Source organism: Balaenoptera ricei, chromosome 1 (genome assembly GCF_028023285.1).
Source record: "Balaenoptera ricei isolate mBalRic1 chromosome 1, mBalRic1.hap2, whole genome shotgun sequence".
Taxonomy (NCBI): Eukaryota; Metazoa; Chordata; class Mammalia; order Artiodactyla; family Balaenopteridae; genus Balaenoptera; species Balaenoptera ricei.
The window spans coordinates 117140766-117164967 of record NC_082639.1 but is presented as its reverse complement, the minus strand read 5'-3'; the positions used below and the strand labels follow the sequence as shown (position 1 = coordinate 117164967).

Below are 24202 nucleotides of genomic sequence, written 5' to 3'. Positions count from 1 at the left end.
ATTTTAAACGTAATCAAATTCCTCTCTTCCCCCACATGCCAGTCTCTCATTTATGGCACTTGATTTCCTCTGGGCACCCAGACTCAAACTTGTCTTTTTTATTTTTTGAGCTTTGTTACTGCTCATTGAGCCAAATTCTATCAATTCTGCCTCTACAGTGTTTCACACGTTGACCCCATTCTTTTAATTTTCTCTGCCATCAGTCTAAGACAGGGTCTCATTGCTTCTTAACTTTGGCAACTGTCCATTTCAGTCCATCTTATTATCCTTAAAATCTTCCTGATGACACACACACACACCTTCTACTATACTTCACACACACACACACACACACACACACACACACACACACCACCTTCTACTGTACTTCTTAACTAATGAACTATATACCCCAGCATCTAGCCAAGCCAGACTACCCATGTATTTTGTTGAACATAATCAGGTTTTTCATCTTCCATGTCTTTTCTCATCGTGGTCCTGATGGAATAGCTTCCTCAGTTCTACCCATTGAAATCCTCTCCTTCCTTCAAAGTCCAGTTTAAAAGCTAATTTCTCCATGGAAGCTTTTCCTTTCTCCCTGACTAAACATAATCCTTTACTCTGTTGAACTACAACAACATTCTGTTTATCTTTTCTTTTTCTTTTCCTTTTTTGGCTACGCCACTCGGCTTGCAGTATCTTAGCTCCCTGACCAGGGATTGAACCCGGGCCATGGCAGTGAAAGAGCTGAGTCCTAACCACTGGACTGCTAGGAAATTCGTTTTTTTTTTTTTTTTTTTTTTTTTAATGGTACTGGCACTTGTGTCTCTTGTATCATAGTTGTATACCTGTTTTTCCTAGTTGCTTATTGGCTACAAAAGGTATTATGACTGCCTTATTTATATTTGTAGATCCTGTATTGCCTTGTACATTGTTGTATTACTAGCATGTCTCAGTACAAATGGGCCACTGGGTGGTGCCAGAGGCCTATAATTTAGATAAAAAAGAGAGGCTAGAGCTGCTATACAGTTGGGTTACCCAGTGCTGTTACATCTTCTGCAAGATAGGAATAGAGATTAATTTCCCTGATCCAGAAACGTTTATAGTTTCTGCTCCTCAGTCCCGTTTACCAGAGGAGACAGTGTAGTATATTTAACTCCTCCGAGTACTTTAATAGAGAGTAGCCCAGAACTAAAGGCCTGCCCCCCTGTAAACATGTTTATATAGTATGAGTTTCAGTTTCCTTGGGGTCATCCTTTGAATTCAGTGTCTGAAGTTCTCTGTCTGATTAATAAACACTGTACTATTAGAGTGGGGCTGGCAGCAGGAGTTGGGAAAGTTGGCTTGGAGAAGTGTTTATTGTGAAGTAGAAAAACAGTAAGGTAAGGAGAATGAATTTAAATTGAGCCATTTCAGCTTGAAAGCAAAAACTGGGGATGGAGAAAATAGGACTGGTTGATTCCAGATGGACTGTGGGACCTAAGACTGAAAAGCAAATTTGTACTTTGGATGGAGATCAACCCTGAACAGCTGTTCAGTCATGAGTGGTGTGGGACATCTGTCCTCCCAAGAGGAACCAGGGATGTGTGGCTCTCAGATATGTCTTACTAATAATTGAAGTAGTTTCTACCATCACATTTCACTTTAAGAGGAAATTCTGAAACCTTGTCTCATTTAAACATGGGTGTCTGTGTAAGAGAGTCGGGCACTTCAGTTGCAGAATGAGACATGCCAAACGAGACAGCTGGACTGACCCAGCTGGACTGACCCAAGAGAATGCTGAGATTATGTAACTCAAGGGAACTCACTGAGCATGAGTTCAGGTCTTAGTAAAGGGATCAAGGACAGTAATATTATTTACAAGTTGATGTTTCCATTGAACCTGAGGTAAGGTAGAGTTATCAGACCAGTTTCCATAGACCCTAGAGTCCAAAGGAGTTAAAATGAACTTGAGAGAAATTTTAAAGATAAAAATAAAAAGCATATGTATACAAATTAGTAGTACAACCGTTAGAACTACTTTGGACTACTTTAAGCTTCTGGTATTCTTAGTTGTCACCTAGACAGTAGGGTTGAAGACTTCTTATGAGTTCAGGATTCATCTTGCCTTTAATGTGGTTCTGATAAGGCAGTGTTGTTTGCAGCAAAAATTCTTCCACATTTTAATTTTCAAGCAAGAAGACCGGACATTTTGCTCTCATTTATTGTGGCCTATTGGCCAGTGTTAGCTAACTTCTGTTAATAATCACAGGCTTGAGAATCTAGTATTTTTAATTGTTGGGTTGTATCTGTCATTTAACACTTTGCATGATTCTCCCCCCCCCGCCCCACTCTCTCATTCTCTTTTCTGGCCAGATTGATTGATTGATTGATTGATAATTTACATACAGTAAAATTTACCTTTTGTTTCACTGACCCATTCTATGGGTTCTAACAAATGCATAGTCATGTAACACCACTGTGATGGAGGCATAGAACATTTTCATCATTCCAGAAAGTTTTCTCATGACTGTTCGTAGTTAGTTCCTTTTCCCCAAATCCCAGCAATGACTTATTTGCTCTCTGTCCCTATAGTTTATCTTTTCTGGAATGTCCTACAAATGGAGCCATACTATGTAGCTGTTTGAGTCTTGCTTCTTTCACTTAGCATAACACATTTGAGATCCATTCATGTTGCTGTATATGTCAGTAGTTCATTGTGTGATGGACCACAATTTTTTTATACATGACCTGGCTGAAAACCACTTGTTTTTAGTTTTTGATGGATCTAAGTAAAGCCACTAAAACATTTACATTTAGATTTTTAGGTGGATATATAGTTTCATTTTTCTTGAGTACATACCTGGGTAGGATTCCTGGGTTGTATGGTAAGTGTATGTTTAACTTTATAAAAAAAAACAAACTGCTGAACTGTTTTTCAAAGTGACTAACTACCATTTTACCTTTCTCTGAGCAGTGTGTGAGACATTAGTTGCTCTACTCCTTGTTAGCACTTGATAAAGTAAACTTTTATTATTATTATTTTAAAAATTTTAACTATTCTAATAGGTGTGTAGAGGATTCTCATTGTGGTTTTAATTTGTATTTTGCTAATGACTAATAATGTTGATCATATTTTTCAAGTGATTGTTATTTAGTTGTGAGAGATTTTAAATATATTCTGATTGCTGTCAAATATGTCTTTTGTAGATATTTTCTTCTAGTTCATTGCTTGTCTTTTTGTTTTTTTAAGTGTCTCTTGAAGACTAGATTTTTAATTTTTGTATGTCCAGTTAATTAATTGTTTCTTTCATGGTTTGTGCTTTTTTGCATTCTATCTTAAGAAATACTTGCCATGGGGACTTCACTGGCGGTCCAGTGGTTAAGACTCTGTACTTCCAATGCAGGGGGTGCATGTTCGTTTCCTGGTCGGGAGACTTAAGATCCCACATGCCTCACGGTGTGGCCAAAAAAAAAGAAATACTTGCCTAACCTGATGTCACAAAGATTATCTATTTTGTTTTTCTTCTGAAAGTTGTATTGTTTTAGCTTTTACATTTAGGTCTATGATCCATTTTGAGTTAGTTACTTTTTGTATATTGTACAATGTCCAAGTCGAGTTTCTTTTTTTTTAATTTGGATGTCCTGTTGTTCTAGTATACCTGGTTTCTTGTATAAATCTTTCATCAATATTAGGATAAGAAAGCAGCCCCATTGGTTTTAAACAAGAGATGTTTGGTGCCTCTTCCACAAAGTACTCTTACATCCTGTTTTAACTCCCCCTCTGCTTGATTTTTAGTTAATATTTTGTCATGTATTTGGTTTAAAATTTAAGGCCTTTTTCTTATTAAGACAGGAGAAATCTAGGTCACTGGAATTTCTTAGGTAGAAATTAAAATGACACCTGGGTCTTTTTTCCCCATCCCCCAATAGTTTACTCTTTAACCTTCACTTTGGCAGGGGTTATGGTTATTTTTAGAGTACAGGCAGTAGAGCTAATCTAATTAAACTTCCCCAGCTACCTGGGGCAGTGAGCTCATCAGCTCTTCCAGGCTCAGTTTGGTTTGCTCTGGACTGGATTTTACATGGAAATTGATCAAGGTAAAAACAGTGGATTTGTTGGGAATGGAGTGCATTAAAGAGTGAAGAAGGTAATTTAAGTTTGGGTCAGATATGGTCCCTACCTCAAATTATAAAATAAGGTTGTATTCTTTGGTGATGGAAGAAATTCTAGAGTGACTCCTATGCTTAATTAAGACCTAGGGCACAGTCATAGCACCTTAGCCTGCTTTAATTTGGGCACTTACTCTAATTTCTACCCCAGAATTGAGATGGTTTTAAGTTTTTTCATTTTGACAGACATTTATACGATCACAACTCATCCCCAAAGTAATTGTATTTTATCACTGTCATCGAAGTTTCTTGGCTTTTTAGAGAAGTGGTCCCCCAGAATGGGAATGTATGTACTCCAAGGGGTATGGAAGATGATCCAGTGGTGTATAGGGAGGGAATGTTGAAATTTTAAGTTTTTTCTGGAAAAATCAAGCTTAATATTTAATGTGAATTGATTAAATGTGGGTTCATGAAACTATCAAAGTTTTCACTGATAGAAGTTCATAATCAGTTTTGAGATCACTGCTCTAAGAGTGTCCTTCTTCAGAAGTTTTAACATATAATTTTGCTTAACTGTACCATCTCTGGAATTACTGATACTGTTTTACAAAAGAAGAAAATGAAGCCCAGAGAAGATTAAGCAGCACATCCAAGGTCACATCACAAAGTTTGTTAATAACTTAGCTAGTACTAGAACCCTGGACTTCCAATTTTCAGCCTAGGACTAATTTTACTAAACTCTGTGGCCCCTAAAATGTGACTTTTAGAAGCTCTCTGCCTATCAGCTCGGTGATTAAACAGAGTTGACATAAGCATTCACAGGTTTTGTTCTGTTTCTGAATTTAGGAATAAATTCTGCGAACTTTTTTCCTCAAAGAAAAGATCGCTTCTTGCAAGAACCTTAAACCAATTTCCCAGAAGATGAGCTTTACAACCTCTGGGTATAGGTTCAACCTCATGGCTCTCCTTTTCTGAGAAGAGGTTCTCAGAGCTAGGTAAGCATTAGGCATTTGGCGCCTCCTGCCCAGCAAATGTGTTTTCTAGAGCCACTGTGAGTCTAAAGTTCAGGCAGTCTGGGCTTCTGTAGAAGTTGATGAGATTCAGTTTTGAGAAAGGGTCTCTAGAGCTGCTCAATACTTCTTCTCTAGGAGTGGATAACAGTGAGATGGGAAGTATGGTGTGGTTGACAGTTTTGATTCTGGAGGTGAGAAAACATCAGTTCTGTTCTCAGTTGACCATAAGGTATGCCTATGACCTTAGTTTTTAATCTTAAAGTAGTACAGTTGTTTTCCCTGCTTCATAGAACTTTTGCAATTAATGTAATTAATTTAAGCCCTAGGTGAGGAAGAAGATATTGCTGAGCTACTAAAGAATATAAACAGGGACTACTGAGAGGAAAAAAACAAGTGTTGTGTGAGGAATGCTGTACAAAAATACATCACTGAAGTAGGAGGAGGAAAACAGCCTGCTCTGCAAACAGCTCTTCACTGTTTTTCTTTATGTGGCTTCACAGATCTGTTTTTTGTTGGCATTGTCTTTCATCATCACCCTTCCAGGTGTCCCTCCCTCAAATTCAGCCTCAGTCCTCCTCTTGCATTATTTCTACTCCCCCGCCGTGGCCTAATGTGAGCAAGCTTTGGGCAGCTGTCTCTTGGCAGAGGACACTTTTAAAAAATTTTTTTTGAAGCAACTTGGATTTTTGTAGAGGAGAGAAGGGGGTAAAGATAAGGATGGGGCTGCTTCTGGGATAATTGTTATGGGAATGAAAGGGCTGTTGAAAGATTAGAGGCCAGTGTGCCTGGGTACAAGGACTGGAGTCATAATCATACTTTGTCTTTTCATTGCCTTTTGTCCAAGGCACTGAAAGGGCTTAACAGAATTCTGGTCTGAATAATATTATTCTTTGCTCTTTGGAATTTGCTTGAGGTGGGAGTGAGGCCCTGAAAAAATAATGACTGTATTATAGTGGTATAAAAGGAATAAAGCTAGGTACCCTGACTCCTAGTTAGGGCTTTGCTAAACAGACAAACCTGGTGAAAGTTCTTGGAACTAGGTGAAATAGTGTTTGCCATTTTATGAAATGGACTGAGATGGTTTTAATGGAAGTGTTGCACTTTCTTCTCCAGCCTTGCACTTGGTGACTGACTTACTAGTCATAAAAGGGAAGAAAAAACTTTTAGGTGCTTTTTTAGGGGTAGGATACTCCTGAGTTCTAATTTGACTCTGCTTCTTATAATCCTTAGTTAATATCTGTGCCTGTATGTTTGAAGCTAGGCATCTGAATGACCATAAAGCTCAGGCTGTTATCCCAAGAGCTCAATTTCTTCTATCTCTGCTGTTTTGTGTGTGAAATGATATTCAGAGTCTGACCTTCCTCTTCATGTTGTGAAGACAAGTGTTTCATAGAGTTTGTGGATACATACGACGATTATTTATAACAGAAGGTTTTTGCTTTAGAGGGTAGTGCTGAAGCTAGCTTTTTGTATTGAGTTAAGACTCTCTGCTTGCTTGCAATACATGTCACTTGATATAGACCTGCTGTTCCAGGATTTATTTCAGTTCCTTCTTTCCCATCTGAAAAATCACTGCCAGTTACTCAGTGAGAAGAGATGGCAGTTAGCCTCCCAAAGATATGTGTCTTTATAGAATTTAGACATGGGGGGATACTATCTGGCATAATTTTCAGCAGCTGAGAAGCCCTGCTGAGCACACACAAAAAAATCAATTTTGTAAAAATGACAAAGGCTGTACATTGTTAAATCTCCTGGTGCCTTTTACCATCTTTCCCAGATTGTTTCCTAATTGTTTCATTTTCTTACTCTCCTCAATCCAGGCTGGCTGCAGTAAACGTCATTCAAGATGTCCAGCAAAGGGAGCAGCACAGATGGCAAAACAGACTTAGCTAATGGTAAGGGGCCATAATGAAGGTGAAGCTATTTTTGCTATCGACTGAGGTTCTCCTCCTCCCGCAAAGAGAGTGGAGACCTGGATTTTAGCGGAGGGAAGGAAATCTTTCCTAAGAGTGAACTCTTCCTGTGTTGTTTTGAGTGTAGGAAACTACACAGGAAACACCTTGGACTACCTGGTACTTTTGCTCCTTCAGCTTTTATCTGATTGTTTTCAGAAGATCAATAATAGAGTTGTCCCTCTAAGAGGTCAAGTGGTTTGGAATTTTGTAAGGGTGGACAAAACCTAGGAGATGCTGTTAATAAAGGAGAAAAAGAAGATCCAATTGGTGGTGGAACCAAGGGAGTTGTTGGGAAGGCAAGGCTCCCCAGTTATAAGGAGAGGTCTCTTTTCATGGTAGATCATAGTTCAGTAGAGAGATTAAATAAGAGATGAAGTTATAAATAGATGCAGTTGGGGCTTTTTTCTTTCTTTTTCTTTTCTTTTCTTCTCTTTCTTCCTTTTTTTCCTTTCCTTCCTTTCCTTTCTTTCCTTCCTTTCTTTCTTTCTTTCTTTCCCTCCCTCCCTCCCTCCCTGCTTCCTTTCCTTCCTTCCACCAGTGCTGCCAAGTATTAAATCACTGGGTCTACGGCAGATTTGAAGGCAGAATATCATGATTCTGGTAGAGTATAGCTACTACCTGGGTTATTTGACCAGTGCATCCACTCTGAGCCAACTTCCAACTAGAGGAGGTCCTTCAAATGGATATAATTGGACAGCACAGTGTTCAGCATTCCTCAGCACCTTGTAGGTTAAGATTATCGTCTAAATTCTAGTTGACGTCTTTGGTAGAGCAATGAAGTGAGTAAGGGAGAGCGAGACTTTCAGCATGCTGTTTTACTGCCCCTTTGTTCTTTTCTTACCACTGGTGTTCATTTATCTTCTGTAAAGGAGAGTGATTCAGAGTTTTCACTGGGCTTAGTTGAAAGGCACAGGATTCTAGAGGGGTTGGAGGTATACAATTGATTTGGAGTTTGGCCATTAGCTAGATCAGGGATTGGCAAATTATGGCCTGCAGGCTAAATCCACAGGCCTGCGGGCTGCTGTTTTTGTAGTTTACTGGAACTCAGTCATGCTGCATTTATTTACATAGTATTTATGGTTACTTTTGTGCTACAGCAGTGGAGTTGAGTAGTTGTGCCATACATCCATATGGTCCAAAGTTTAGAAGCCTAAACTTTTTTTTTTTTTAATTAATTAATTAATTAATTTATGGCTGGGTTGGGTCTTCGTTTCTGTGCGAGGGCTTTCTCTAGTTGCGGCAAGTGGGGGCCACTCTTCATCGTGGCGCACGGGCCTCTCACTATCGCGGCCTCTCTTGCTACGGAGCACAGGCTCCAGGCGCGCAGGCTCAGTAATTGTGGCTCACGGGCCCAGCTGCTCCGCGGCGTATGGGATCTTCCCAGACCAGGGCTCGAACCCATGTCCCCTGCATTGGCAGGCAGATTCTTAACCACTGCACCACCAGGGAAGCCCCTAGAAGCCTAAACTTTTTATTATCTGGCCCTTTATAGAAAAAATTTGCCAACCCCTAGCTATTATCTTGGTCACTGACTGTTAGTGTCCTCTTGCTGAGCTTGTGATATGCTCTGGCCCTTATCTTAATGTGGTAAGGCCCCCAAAGTCATCTTAATTTTAACAATAAATGCTAGGAGTTTTGATGTTTCATTTTTTTTTTTCTTCTTCACAGAAGTGATGGGTGTGATATTTTATCCCTTCTCACCACTCCCAATCTCAAACCCAATTTCATTTCAAAAACCACAATTATTAATCTTTCTCAGCATATACAGCAGCCTCAGCAAATGTAGTTCCTGGGAGCAAATTGCTGCACTTTTCCCCTTTTTCTTCCAGTTCCTAGTCGTTTTCACACTGTGCTCTTAGTTGAGGTGCTTTTTGAAAAGAGCTGTTTGTGTGTCTCCCAACCTTCTGTCACTACTTGAACCAAAAGTGTGTGTATTGTTTATCTGTTTTCTTCATTGGGCTTTGCCTAAGAGTTCATTGAAAAGACGTTCCATTGCTTCAAAGATCTTCAGAAATTACTGCTCTAATCCAGATGACTAAGCAAGAAGATATTCCCATTTTGAATCCTTAAACATCAATGTGGTATTGGAGTTGAATAGCTTATACCAGAGTCACACATAGCTGGTCAGCCTTTCCTAATAGCCTTTACTTCTGGCAAGATAAAATTTATTGTCATCTGAGGAAAGGAGGCCATTAGCAGGGTTTAAAATCTTCATTCACCCCCTTCCTTTCTTTACATCTTGACCTTAGTTTGGAAGTTTTGGTCCTTTTGGCCCTAGAACATTGCCAAAGTGCTCACTAGAATATGATTTGGCTGTTAGATAGGAGAATTCGGTATCTAATTTTGGGGATTATATTGCTCAAAGTGACCCAGTTATTTTATAACTACCAATATGGCAGACCTAGAATATGAACTTTTCAGGTCCCACTGTAGTAGCCCTGATTTTTATCAATTTTATTTATGCTTCCTGATAAAACTTTGTCTCACTAGAATTCCTATATCTAAAACTAGTATTACGATTATTAAATTAATGGAAGTAAGGCAGAATACATTTATCAGCAAAAAAGAGAGCAAGAAGCCACTCAAATGGTCACAATTTCCACTTGTCCCTTGCACTTCCTTCTGGATTCTTAGTGGATTTTAAAACCTCGGGGGAAGAAACTTCAGGGTTTAAGAGGTGGGAGGTAGTGGTGCTTTCTCGAAGTGGTAAATAGTCCAACTCTTGCTGGGGATGGCTGTTCTTTTTTTAAAATTTATTTATTTATTTTTATTTTTGGCTGTGTTGGGTCTTTGTTGCTGCGCGCGGGCTTTTTTCTAGTTGTGGCGAGCGGGGGCTGCTCTTCGTTGCGGTGCACGGGCTTCTCATTGGGTGGCTTCTCTTGTTGCAGAGCACGGGCTCTAGGCGCACGGGCTTCAGTAGTTGCGACATGCGGGCTCGGTAGTTGTGGCTCACGGGCTCTGGAGCGCAGGCTCAGTAGTTGTGGCACAAGGGCTTAGTTGCTACGCGGCATGTGGGCTCTTCCTGTACCAGGGCTTGAACCCGTGTCCCCTGCATTGGCAGGCGGATTCTTAAACACTGTGCCACCAGGGAAGCCCAGGGATGGCTGTTCTTTTTTCTTATGTTCAGCTTAATTATGTGCCATAACTAATGGATGCCCATCTAGCAAAATAGAGCCTAAGGTAGTTGTATCAGGCATACTTTTTTAAAATCTGCCAGTGCTTTGCTTCTTGAGAATTTATTATAATCTTTGGTTGTCCTGCAGTTCTTTATTTGTGTGTGACTTTGGTTTTCATCTTTTCAAGATTCCCTCTCAGAAGGTACTGTTTATAAGCATATGTAATGAAAACATTTTGACCAAAGTTGGTTTCTGGGTCTTTTGGTGGGATGAATTTTTAGACTAAGGAGTGGGAATCCTTCTGGTCACTATCTTATTTCCTTATTTTTCCCCCTCACCTACCCATTCCTCACTAACATGCAGGAAGCCTGTCTAGCAGTCCAGAGGAGATGTCTGGTGCTGAGGAGGGGAGGGAGACATCCTCAGGCATTGAAGTGGAGGCCTCAGACCTGAGCTTGAGCTTGACCGGGGATGATGGTGGCCCCAACCGCACCAGCACAGAAAGTCGAGGCACAGATACAGAGAGCTCAGGTGAAGACAAGGACTCTGACAGCATGGAGGACACTGGCCATTACTCCATCAATGATGAAAACCAAGTCCATGACCACTCAGAGGAAGAAGAGGAGGAAGAAGAGGAGGAGGAAGAGCATCCTCGTCGTCGCGTACAGCGCAAGCGGGCCAACCGTGACCAGGACTCATCAGATGATGAGCGGGCCCTGGAGGACTGGGTGTCCTCGGAGACCTCAGTCCTGCCCCGACCTCGCTGGCAAGCCCTTCCTGCCCTTCGGGAGCGGGAGCTGGGTTCAAGTGCCCGCTTTGTGTATGAGGCTTGTGGGGCAAGAGTCTTTGTGCAGCGTTTCCGCCTGCAGCATGGGCTTGAGGGCCATACTGGTTGTGTTAACACCCTGCACTTTAACCAGCGCGGCACCTGGCTGGCCAGTGGCAGCGATGACCTGAAAGTGGTCGTTTGGGACTGGGTGCGGCGACAGCCAGTATTGGACTTTGAGAGCGGCCACAAAAGCAATGTCTTCCAGGTGAGGCAAGGGAGCAGATTGGCAACTGAGAAAATCAGGCACGAGTTAGATAAACCTGAGCTGCTGCCTGGAGTAGGAGTGATAGTGAGTTGTGGTAGGAATTAGATATCAGGACTCCGTCCTTCCTTGGCTCCCATAATGACTTAGAGGAGTTAAATACACTGAAAGACTCACGGCAACCTTTTGTTTCCTTGAGCACAGAGACTGTAAGAAGCCTCATTATAATAGGAAGGGTGCTTGGAAATCATCAGGAAGGCGCTAAATGCCGTGCTAGGAGGCGGTACAATACAAGAGCAGAGGCTCTTGAACCAGTCTAGTTGAGTTTAAATCTTGGTCCAACCCCTTAACTAGCTGTGTGATCTTGGGCAAGTTTATTTAACCTCTGTCTTCAGTTTATTTACCTATAATATAGGGCTAATAACATACAGGGTCATGAGGATTAAATAACAGTAGAAGCTAAGCAGTTAGAACCGTGCCTGGTACTTAATAAACATTTGATAAATATTAGTTAATTTTGTTATTCTCTAGAAGTTTTACTTACCAGCCCCATCCATCATATGGTACTAGCCATTTATCCCTAAGCATGTTCTCTTTCCTTCCCCAATATCCCCTCTAGTTTCGTTTTTCTTTGTAGCAGGTTTATGTTTACTTCCTGAATCAAGGAAGATTTTCTCCTTTTTCCCTTACCTTTCTTTCTTTCTGGGTATAGTCCTAGTTCACCTGAGCACTCATACCAGTTCAGCCTTACAGAATCAACAGAAATCCTCTCATATCAGAAATTTTTTCTTTTCCTCTCCTTTAACCCTTGGGAGAAATTGGACTTGAGCCAACTGTATAAGAGCAGGAGGTCTAAGTTTCCAGCTGTTGTGTAGCAAAAGCAGATGATTTGGGGTTGTCATCATGTTTTTCCCTCTCAAATTCACCTCTTCAATTTCTCTTGTCCTTTTTTTTATTCTTAACATCCCAGGCCAAGTTCCTTCCTAACAGTGGCGATTCCACCCTGGCCATGTGTGCCCGTGATGGGCAGGTTCGGGTAGCAGAGCTGTCTGCTACACAGTGCTGCAAGAATACAAAGCGTGTGGCCCAGCACAAGGGAGCATCCCACAAGGTAAGTAAGCCCTTGCCCCAAAGGTTGTGCAGTTCAGCTCCTCTTTGGATCTCAGCCAAAGCCCTCCAGTATCTCTGTCCATTGTGTCCCCTTTGTTGTGGTCACCTGCATCACTTCTTTCAGTCCTAGGATTTGTAGGTAAGATGGGAGAAAAAGCAGCCACACTAAACTTCTCAGAAGGCAAGTATTTGAGAGAGCTCTAGATCTTGCACATGCAACATTCACCTGATAATACTTAACTCCTAAGCTGAAACATGGTTGGTTTGGAGATCCTTGAGGTCTACTGTGCCTTCCAAACCTTTAAAATTTACTCCTATTGTATTTAGAACATTTTAACAGCTCTAAGGTGCTAGCTGTTGGCTTCTTATATGTGAGAGCTCCAGCTTTTCTGCTCACAACTCTCAGTGCATAAACAGTACTATTTCTGGAAGCCCTATTTAGAGCTGGGGATATAGGCCAAATAATCATGATGGCAGCCAGTGAGGAGCCAAGAACTGCCTAGTCTCAGAGTAGGCACTGTTTTCTTCCATGCCGTGGAAAGAGGATGGTCCTCTTTTTTTTTTTTTTTTTACAAACCCTAAACAAATATGTAGGTGGACCTGGAGTATGCTTTCCTCGCCCATGGCTCAAGAAATATGAAAATTACCTATTTCTTTGATTCTTAAGACTACCCCCAACCACTAGATAACTAACTTTTAGAACTAAGCTGTAGGGAATGAAACTTGGGTGCCATTTCTCTCCCCACCTGAGGGTGTGGAATTGATTTTGAGGATGAGCCCTAATGGCGGTGTTTTCCTTTGGTATCACTGTTCATATCCCTTGGATACTTCGTTAAAATAGCAAATCACCTGTCCTTTTGACTTGTATAGAATAAATAAGCTGTGAATAATTCACACAGAGCAAGAGAGAATGGGCTTATTATCTTCTTTCCTGGGATTTTACAACAAAAAAGGTAGATGTTTCTCTTGCTGAGACATTTTATTATTTTTTTTTTTGAGACATTTTAAATGCAGCCCTTCATAAAGATAAAGGAATGAGTTAGACAACCTCTAATTTTAATCTTTAGAAACCTCATCCTTTCCCTTTTTTCTCCTTCAGTTGGCCCTGGAACCAGACTCTCCCTGTACGTTCCTATCTGCAGGTGAAGATGCAGTTGTCTTCACCATTGACCTCAGACAAGACCGGCCAGCTTCGTAAGTATAGCAGTAGTATTTTTACAGAATTGGATTTCTTGGCTTTGAAAATATTGCACGTGTCCTAGGTAATGCTCAACTCTCTGGTCCATCAGAATGGTTCCTTTGTATTTATGATAAGAAACAGATGAGTTTAGGGGAATTCCTTACTTCTTTGTTGTCTGTTTCTCAGCAGTAAAATACTATTCACCTATCTTCATTTCTAAAGCAGGGTTCAGTTATCTTATTATATGTGGGCTTTAATAACTGGATAGTCTTCCACTCTCCATTCACTTGGGTGCCACTCAACTTCCCCACAAGAAGCACGTTACTAGCAACTTAGAGATAAGCTCCTATGTAGTTTTCACTTCAATTTTGTGTAGAAATGTAAAAATTAAATGATAATTCTTGAACAAAAATATTGGTAGCTATAGTAGAACTCTATCATATCACAGCTTATTTTTACATGAATCAGAGACTCATAGGTAAATTATATCCCCTTTTAGCTGTGTGATATCATAGAAAGAGCATAGCATCTTATTTGGATCCAGGCAGACCTAGATCAAATCTCAACTTGGGCACTACTAGTAATGACCTATATAACCTTTCTGAACTTCAGTTTCTTCAGCCTCACTATGGGTATAATCAGTCAGTCTTATTCTCTCTTTTTCTGGTTTCTGTGAGGATTATTGATAAATGTGTTTGATACCTCAGCATAGTGTCTGGCACCATGGTTGGAACATACTGACTTGTAGCTACTGATTATTTCAGTTTCCTTTTTTCATTTTTATTGCTTATAATAAACGAATATATCTTGTTTTAAAAACTCAAATAATGAAGTATGTGGACAAAATGTAAATGCTCCCTCATATATACCTCCCCTGCCCCCCACTTTTCTAGCTATTGATAACCATTGTTAAAAATTTTGAATACCTTTTCAATCCTTTTTGTATACATTTATGTATCTTACTATATACATATACACTCTTCCCTCCAACATGGGATAATTGTACATATATATAAACTTACATATACGTATGTTCCTGCAATTTACTTTTTTCACATCATGATGTATTTTGGAGAGCTTTCTACGTCAGACCAAAAAGGCCTACCTAATTTTTTCTTTTTAAACATTTTATTTATTTATTTATTTTTATGTGGACCATTTTTAAAGTCTTTATTGAATTTGTTGCAATATTGCTTCTGTTTTATGTTTTGGTTTTTTGGCCAAGAGGCATGTGGGATCTTAGCTCCCTGACCAGGGATTGAACCCCTGCCCCCTGCATTGGAAGGCAAAGTCTTAACCATGAACCGCCAGGGAAGCCCCTATGGCCTACCTCATTTTTAACCATGACATCTGTGTCATGGCATTGGTGTACCACAGTTTGTTTAACGACTACCTAGTTGATAGATTATCTACATTATTTATTGTATTGTTAGTCTTAAAAACTATATATATATATTTTTTAATATGGCATTCTGGAAGTTTATTCTAGGATCACAAAGTGAGGAAGAACTCAAGATTTCAACTTTTCAGAACTCTCCCCCCTTAAAAATTATCTTAACTCTTACATGTCAATACCAATATTGAGTAAGGGGTGTCACTGATTTACATAGCATACAAGTAAAATATAAGTTAATTTAGGGAATATAATCTTAAGGCTGATTATTATTAGACTTTTATTTTTAGATAAGTATACAAAAAGTTGTCTAGAAAGTGAAGAATTTAAAATAGTGGTTAAAGGATGGAAATGTTTTTGGCTTGTGGAAAGGATATACTGGTTATTTATATAAAACTTAAGAGGATGAAGATTGAGAGATAATGAATGGATTTCTCCTGCAAAGGGAACAGGCCTGGGTGACAAGGGATCTGCCTCCTAGTACTAGCCTGCAGTTATATAGCTTTGAGAAAATAATTTAATCTCTTAAACTGAATGATGTTTGTTATTTTCAGTTCTCAAGTTCCATGGTTCTGTGATGATAATGGAACATTAGCAAGTTTTCCAGAGGGGAGTGGAAGGACAAAGATGGAAAAAATGATATGAGTTTGTTTGGTCTGCTCTGGTAGAGCGTTTTGAAGCTGAGTAAAATCCTATGGATCAGGTTCAGAGGAAAACTACTGTTAGGCCACAGGAAATTGGGAATCTGGTTCAAGTAATGGGCAGAGTAAATGACTGGCAGATTATTGAATGTGTAATGAAAAGATGTAAGCAGAAAATCTGACTGAGAGTTGATCAATGGATCTAGGTGCAAGCAGTAATAGGTGGGATAGAAACTAAAAGGGGGAACATAGGAGAAACTTTGAGTAGGAGGAGGTCCAGATTCTGACCTTAAGAAAGTTTTTGCTTTAGGGGTTGAATTAGTGGAAAGCTAGAATGAGGTGGGAGGACTGAATGTGAAGGTCATGGCTAGAATGTGTATCCGTATGTGTTAAGCTGGTGCCTGAACATCTGCGTATATCAGAGGCATTTTTGTGTGAAGTTGGCATAGGGGAATTTTTCTTTTGTGTATACATAATAGCTGAGTCTCTGGAAGCTGGTGATATTGGCTAACATCGTAGGAGGAGTTGGATTTGGAGCTGTGGGTGGGATATTCATTTAGGCAGCGGAAGCTAGTTTGAGATATTCTTCAGAGGAATCCTTTGGTTTGATCTGTAATTGTTTTTCCCTTTTTCCTGGAACATACCAGCTCGCTAAAAACTGCAAATTTTAAGGCAGAATTTGGTAAATTTGTTTCATATGGCTTTGTGTGCTGCCTTGCTCTGGTGTCAAAACGGTTTTTTTTTTCCTGCTGCCATTATCAATCATTTTTATAGCACCTCTGCATTTTCCCCACAGGGCTCAAGGTGCTCTGTGCATTTATGCATTAGGAGAGAGAATTGTTTGTTTTAGGTGACTAAATGGAGGCATAGAAGATTGAGTTCTTTGTCAGGATTAGATGACAGTGGAGCCAGTACTTCATAATCTATCCCCTCACTTCTTTCATTTTGCTTCTGCATGGTAACTGTTATGTTTGTCTGACCCTCTCCTTCTAAAAATCCAAATTGCTGAGGAAATGAGATGTTCCTCTGAAAAATAGCAGCAGCTGCTCCTCTTCCTCTTCCATATCTAAAGCCCAATTAGAGCTGCCTCTTCTCCATTGCTAGTTTTGTTCCTGAAACTCTTTTTTGACTTGTTTTCTGCCTTGTGTTTTGGGTATGTGTGTATTTCCTAATGACATTTATTTTTAATGACCTTTGTACACTATTCTTTTAATGGAAGGCTGCAGAGATTTTAAAATTAAATTTCTCCTTTGCCTAGAGCAGTCTAGGATGGAGTGACTTTGACCATTCAGAGAGGATGCTGACATCATTTACAAAGAAACTTATTGTCATAGTTATAGTTCTTTCATTTTCTGTAAGCACCAGAAATGAGCAGAAGCTTAGAATTAAAAATGAAAGCTGTTATTCATAATCGCCAAAACTTGGAAGCAACCAAGATGTACTTCAGTAGGTGAATGGGTATACTGTGGTATATCCAGATAATGAAATATTATTCAGCACTAAAAAAAAAAAAAGAAAGCAAGCAAGCTAAAAAGCCCAGTCCCTTCCTTTCCTGTCTTCCTTTTCCTATAAATTTACTAATCTTTATGATGTCATATTTGACAGGTTGAACGCTTCAATCTGGGAGGAGTATTTATAGGGCTACCCTTAAGGTGGGACAAAATTATGGCTCTTTGGCCAAAATCTTCTGGCTAAAACTCTGAAATTTTATGAGGTTTCCTCGGGGTCCCATGCCCTCCTAAGAATCACCTTTTTTTGTGGTACAACCAGAAGAATAATTTAGAAATAATTTTTCAGCATTAAAAACAGCTGTCTTGACAAGAATCTCTGCTCCTAATTTGCTTCAAATAAGGGAAGACTAATACTGTTTTCCTTTGTATTAACCGTTGCTTGTCGTTTTTCATCGTGCATTTTTAAAGCTGGGTTTTAAGTGATACTTCTCTGGAATTTGGGAGATAGATTCTGACTGTAAGGTCTTTTCCTTTTTTTTTTTTTTAATGTTTATTTTTAAATTTTTATTTATTTTGGCTGCGTGGGGTCTTAGTTGCAGCATGTGGGATCTTCGTTGCAGCGTTTGGACTTTTTAGTTGCGGCATGCTGACTCCTTAGTTGTGGCATGCTGACTCCTTAGTTGTGGCATGCCTGCAGGATCTAGTTCCCTGACCAGGGATCAAACCTGGGCCCCCTTCATTGGGAGCATGGAGTCTTACCCACCGGACCACCAGGGAAGTCCCCCTTAAGGTCTTTTCTGTCCACTGTTTCTGTGATTCATCCTCCCCTCACTCCCTGCTCCCAGATGATTGGGAAGATGTACTTACAAGTAGAGGATGGGAAGATGTGGGTAGTATTGTCTCTTTAATGATTGGTTGTCATCATATTGGACTCAAGCTAAGGCTACTGAGGAGCAATACTTTCATACACCTTTAATTTATACTTCTTGAGGAACACCAGAAAATTACTACGTTTTTTCCATCTCCAAAGTAGCATTTAGTAAATATATATGGTGGTGGGTTTTTTGTTTTTCTTGTTCCAATGTACGAACAAACAAAACCACTTCTTTCTTTCTTTCCAAGTGAGAATCTGTTTGGTTTCTTATTAGCTGTGTGTGCGTTACTGTCTCTGTTCTCACTTGCCATGACTATCTGGATCTTTTGGAGAATATAACTTATATACTTTTCTACTCTTGAAGGAAACTGGTGGTGACAAAAGAAAAGGAGAAGAAGGTGGGGTTGTATACAATCTATGTGAATCCTGCCAATACCCACCAGTTTGCAGTGGGTGGACGAGATCAGTTTGTAAGGTGAGTCTGTGGCTGTTTTGTGTCTTTGAGAGTTTGAGACTGTGATGTATTGTGTACTATCAGCTGTCCCTTATGGAAGGCTATGAATTGCCTAGGAGTTCATTAACCACCATCTTTAATTTTTTGCCATCTTCCAAAGAGTTTAAACTTCCTCTGACATATTCTGTTTCCTAATGTAGCAATCTCTGAGGGATGGCTTAACATGTTATAGATATTATCAAGTTCTAAAGAAGTTTGATGAATTGACCAAGTTCTCCACCTAGCAGCTAGGCATAAACCCAGGTTTACTAGCAAGTGCTCTATTAGTAAATATTTTCTACCATTTTTCATATATAAATTAACACGTACTAGAAATTTTGAATGCTGGTTTCAGATACAGAAATAATTTGACTTGGGAGTACTCATTATGAACTTCGGGTTTTTGGCTCCCGGGATCCTGAACCACTTTTCTTTATCTTTAGTGATATCTTTGTTACTATGAACATTTCTTGTAACACTGTCTATTGAGATATATCCTAAGGAAAACAGAGTTCATGGATTCAGTCGCCATGTGTAGCAGTTAGTTTCCTTCTGGCCCCTTGTCACAATTATATCCCATCCCTATCCAATTGGCCTATTTTTTTTTTTAACATCTTTATTGGAGTATAATTGCTTTACAGTGTTGTGTTAGTTTCTGCTGTATAACAAAGTGAATCAGCTATATGCATACATATATCCCCATATCCCCTCCCTCTTGCATCTCCCTCCCCCACCCCATCCCACCCTTCTAGGTGGTCACAAAGCACCGAGCTGATCTCCCTGTGCTATGCAGCTGCTTCCCACTAGCTATCTATTTTACATTTGGTAGTGTGTATATGTCAGTGCTACTCTCTCACTTTGTCCCAGCTTACCCTTCCCTCTCCTCCCGGTGTCCTCAAGTCCATTTTCTACATCTGCATCTTTATTCCTGTCCTGCCCCTAGGTTCATCAGAACCATTTTTTTTTTTTTAGATTCCATATGTATGTGTAAGCATACGGTATTTGTTTTTCTCTTCCTGACTTACTTCACTCTGTATGACAGACTCTAGGTCCATCCACCTCACTACAAATAACTCAATTTCGTTTCTTTTTATGGCTGAATAATATTCCATTGTATATATGTGCCACATCTTCTTTATCCATTCATCTGTCGATGGACACAGGTTGATTCCATGTCCTGGCTATTGTAAATAGTGCTGCAGTGAACATTGTGGTACATGACTCTTTTTGAATTATGGTTTTCTCAGGATATATGCCCAGTAGTGGGATTGCTGGGTTGTATGGTAGTACTATTTTTAGTTTTTTAAGGAACCTCCATACTGTTCTCCATAGTGGCTGTATCAATTTACATTCCCACCAACAGTGCAAGAGGGTTCCCTTTTCTCCACGCCCTCTCCAGCATTTATTGTTTGTAGATTTTTTGATGATGCAATTGGCCTATTTTTAAGTATATTTCTTTGGTTTCCAAGAGATCATCAGTTTGAAAGGGAGGAAGGAAAGGATCACTAGAAGAATGAATGACTTTATGCTTTCCTGATGGTGGATGAAAAGCATTATCTTCCTTTTTATTTATTTATAAATTTATTTATTTCTGGCTGCGTTGGGTCTTTGTTGCTTCACGCGGGCTTTCTCTAGTTGCAGAGAGCAGGGGCTACTCTTTGTTTTGGTGCGTGTGCTTCGCATTGCAGTGGCTTCTCTTGTTGGGGAACACGGGCTCTAGGCATGCAGGCTTCAGTAGTTGTGGCTTGTGGGCTCTAGAGCGCAGGCTCAGTAGTTGAGGCGCACGGGCTTGGTTGCTCTGCAGCATGTGGGATCTTCCCAGACCAGGGCTCGAACCCGTGTCCCCTGCACTGGCAGGCAGATTCTTAACCACTGTGCCACCAGGGAAGTCCCATCTTCCTTTTTAAATAAGAGGATATTTTTATAACTGTGTTCTGTAATTAATTTTATTAATAATCACAGGGATGGGACTAAATTTTTAGAAATACCTGAGAGATGATCTTAACTTGTTGAAGAATCCTGCCACAAGAGAACTGGGCAACTTTGTTGCTCTCTTCTTCTTCCCCTGTTTCCCTTGCCTTCTAAATTCCTTTCCTCTATTCACCAATAGCAAATGTTTAGCAGTTTTTTTTTTAAGATAAGTTGTTGATCCAAAACGGGGTTGCAGTTGTCAGAACTTCCAGGTGCTTCCTCCTCCAAATCAAGCATTTACTGAATTTTCTAATTTGCATTTCCTGCTTAGAGCTCTGGATTCATGGAAAAGTCTGTGTCTCTAGATAATTCAACCACTAGGACCTTGATGTTTGGAGGAGAGTGGAGGCGTTGGCTGTATTGAGAACTGCAATTGATAATGCTTTTATCCAGAGCTAATACTTTCTCAGGGTGAGAGTGGGGCTGGAAATTAGTTTTAGCATTTCATCACAAGGAGAAATACTCAGATCTTCTATTTCTTATCAGCCTCAATATCCTTTATCCCTTTGTACATGCCAAATTCTCAGCATGTAATAGGCTGTTTACTCGACAGAAGCACGTGTAGATTTTGAGTCACACTGATCGCCTATGAGCAGATGGCCCTTCCACACCCTAGCTCTTCTCTGATCATCCTCAATTTCTCTGGCACCTCTTCAGTTCAGCCAGTTGAATGTTTTGGAATTCCTCTTTTCTGTTTTGTTCTTTGAAAGAACTTTAGGCTCACCTGCCAGTACAAATTTGAAAATATTTTTGCTGAGTATTTTATATCATAACACCATTAGCTTTCACTAGCCTGAAGGAATTCCTTTAGGGGAATACAGAGAAATAACTTACTCATCCTCAAGGCTTTCACATCATAAATACTGAATTTTAGTTTAGGATTGTGAAGGAGCATTTAAGGGAAGCCTTAGAGAGTCATGCTTTTTGGAATATGACCAAAAGGGGGGGATGGGCAGGGAGAAAGAAAAAAGGTAGGCAAGTGGAGGGTGGCATAGATTTGAGTTTCTGCTACTAAATCCTGTTTAGGTTGGTTTAAGAATTTGCAGGAGTGAAGAAAAGGAGAATGTATCAGATGAATGAATCCTGTGGTGATAGATTTGGCAGTGTGATTGGTTGACATGTAAATTTATTGCTAAAGGATTTGGTATAGGCCCTGGTTTATAAAACACAGTCAATAAATAGTCACTTTGCTCCTCTATCTTTATCAGCAACATTGAGAGAACACTAGATTAAAGGCAAGTTGGGGGAAGAGGAGGTGAGGGAAGAGAGAGGCTTAAGGTAACAAGTTAGTGGGCACCTGGAGGCCTGTGGAGAGAAATGCAGTAAGGGTGTTGAGACAGTGCTGAAACCATTCTTTATTTGATTTAAAATGTCCAGGGTATAGGAAGACTCAATAATGTGGAGATGTCAGTTCTTCCCAACTTGATCTATTGATTCAGTGCAATCCCAATCAGAATTCCAGCAAGTTATTTTATGGATATCGACAAACTGATTCTTAAAGTTTGTGTGGAGAGACAAAAGATCCAGAATATCCAACACAGTATTGAGAGAGAAGAACAAAGCTGGAGGCCTGATACTACCCAACTTCAAGACCTATCAATACTGTAAAGCTACAGTAATTCAGACAGCATTGTATTGGTGAAATAGACAAATAGATCAAAAGAACAGAATAGAGAGCCCAGAAATAGACCCTCATAAATACAGTCAAGTTATCTTTGACAAGGAAGCAAAGGCAACAAATGGAGAAAAGATAGTCTCTTCAATATATGGTGCTGAAAGAACTGGACATCCACGTGTAAAAACGGAATCTAGACATAGACCTTACACAGTTCACAAAAGTTAACTCAAAATGGATCATAGACCTGAAAGTAAAGCCCAAAACTATAAAACTCCAGAAGATAACATCAGAGAAAACCTAGAAGACCTTGGGTACGGTGATGCCTTTTTATTTTTATTTTTTAATTATTATTATTTTTAAAATTTATTTTATTTATTTATTTTTGGCTGTGTTGGGTCTTCGTTGTGGTGCACGGGCTTCTCATCACAGTGACTTCTCTTGTTGCGGAGCACGGGCTCTAGGCGCGTGGGCTTCAGTAGTTGTGGCACGCAGGCTCAGTAGTTGTGGCTCGTGGGCTCTAGAGCACAGGCTCAGTAGTTGGGGCACACGGGCTTAGTTGCTCCGTGGCATGTGGGATCTTCCCGGACCAGGGATAGAACCCGTGTCCCCTGCATTGGCAGGCGGATTCTTAACCCCTGGGCCACCAGGGAAGTCCCTCGGTGATGCCTTTTTAGATACAACATCAAAGACATCCATGAAAGAAGTAATTGATAGGTTAGACTTCATTAAAATTAAAAACTTCTGCTCTGTGAAAGACACTGTCTTTCAAGAGAATTAGAAGATAAGCCACAGACTGGGAGAAAATGCTTGCAAAAGGTACATCTGATGAAGGACTGTTACCCAAAATATACAAAGAACTCTTAAAACTCAACAACAAGAAAACAACCCAATTAAAAAGTGGGCCAAAGACCTTAACAGACACCTCACTGAAGAAGATACACAGATGACTAGTGTATGAAAAGATGATCCACATTATATGTCATCAGGAAAATGCATATTAAAACAACAGTGACATACCACTACACATCTATTAGAGTGGCTAAAATCCAGGACACTGACAGCACGAAATGCTGGTGAGTACTGTGGAGCAACGGGAACTCTCATACATTGCTAGTGGGAATGCAAAGTGATACAGCCACTTTAGAAGAGAGTTTGATGGTTTCTCCAAAACTAAACACACTGGTACCATACAATCCAGCAGTCAAGCTCCTTGGTATTTACCCAAAGGAGTTGAAAAGTTATGTCCACATAGAAACCTGTACGTGGATGTTTATAGCAGCTTTATTCATAACTGCCAAAACTTGGAAGCAACCAAGGTGTTCTTCAGTATATGAATGGATAAATAAATGGTGGTATATCCAGACAATGGAATATTATTCAGCACTAAAAAGAAAAGAGCTATCAAGTCATGAAAAGACATGGAGGAAACTTAAATGCATATTAATAAGTGAAAAAAAAAGCCAGTCAGCAATCTGAAAAGGCTACATACTGTATGATTCTAACAGTATGACATTCTGGAAAAGGCAGAACTATGGAAATAAGAAAAAGGTCAGTGGTAGCCAGGGGTGGGGTGGGGCAAGAGAGATGAATAGGCAGAGGACAGAGGATTTTTAGGGCAATGAAAGTAGTCTGTGATATTATAATGATGGATATACGTCATTATACATTTGTCCAAACCTGTAGAATGTACAAGAGTGAACCCTCAGGTGAACTGTAGACTTCGAGTGATTATCATATGTCAGTGTAGGTTCATCCTTGGTTTAAAAAAAAAAACCTACCGTTTTTGCTGAGTGATTTTGATAATGGGAGGGGCTGTACATGTGTGGGGGTAGGGAGTGTATGAAAAACCTCTATACTGCCCTCTCAGTTTTGTTGTAAACCTAAAACTGCTTTAAGAAAACAAAGTCTTAAAAATTAAAAAAAAAATTTTTTTTAATGTCAAGGTCCTGTCCTATGCACAGATAATAGGGGAATTTTTTTGTATTTATCTTTGTATCACCACTGTCTAGCACAGGGCTTGGCAGTCTACCCTGTTTTTGTAAATAAAGTTTTATTAGAACACAGCCATAGCCATTTGTTCACATATATCCATGGTATGCTACAGTGGCAGAGTCTGGAAACTGTGACAGAGACTGGATGGCCTGCCAGCTTAAAATATTTACTGCCTTGCCATTTAAGAAAAAGTTTGGGGCTTCCCTGGTGGCACAGTGGTTAAGAATCCACCTGCCATTGCAGGGGACACGGGTTCGAGCCCTAGTCCAGGAAGATCCCACATGCCGCAGAGC

General features: G+C 40.0%; 1 protein-coding gene across 7 annotated transcripts in view; it reads left to right on the top strand.

The window, feature by feature from the left end:
• DCAF8 (DDB1 and CUL4 associated factor 8) overlaps positions 1–24202 on the top strand; it is a 43033-nt gene that overhangs the window by 7580 nt on the left and 11251 nt on the right. For 5 of the 7 annotated variants that reach the window (XM_059934636.1, XM_059934606.1, XM_059934630.1 and 2 more), the window contains 5 exons: positions 6905–6979; positions 10519–11189; positions 12157–12297; positions 13396–13490; positions 18200–18310. In XM_059934636.1, coding sequence (XP_059790619.1) covers positions 6931–6979; positions 10519–11189; positions 12157–12297; positions 13396–13490; positions 18200–18310 — 1067 coding nt within the window. In that variant the 5' untranslated portion in view covers positions 6905–6930. Of the gene's footprint in view, positions 1–4917; positions 5067–6904; positions 6980–10518; positions 11190–12156; positions 12298–13395; positions 13491–18199; positions 18311–24202 lie in introns of all 7 variants that reach the window. The other 2 variants (XM_059934621.1, XM_059934598.1) reach the window with 1 other exon arrangement.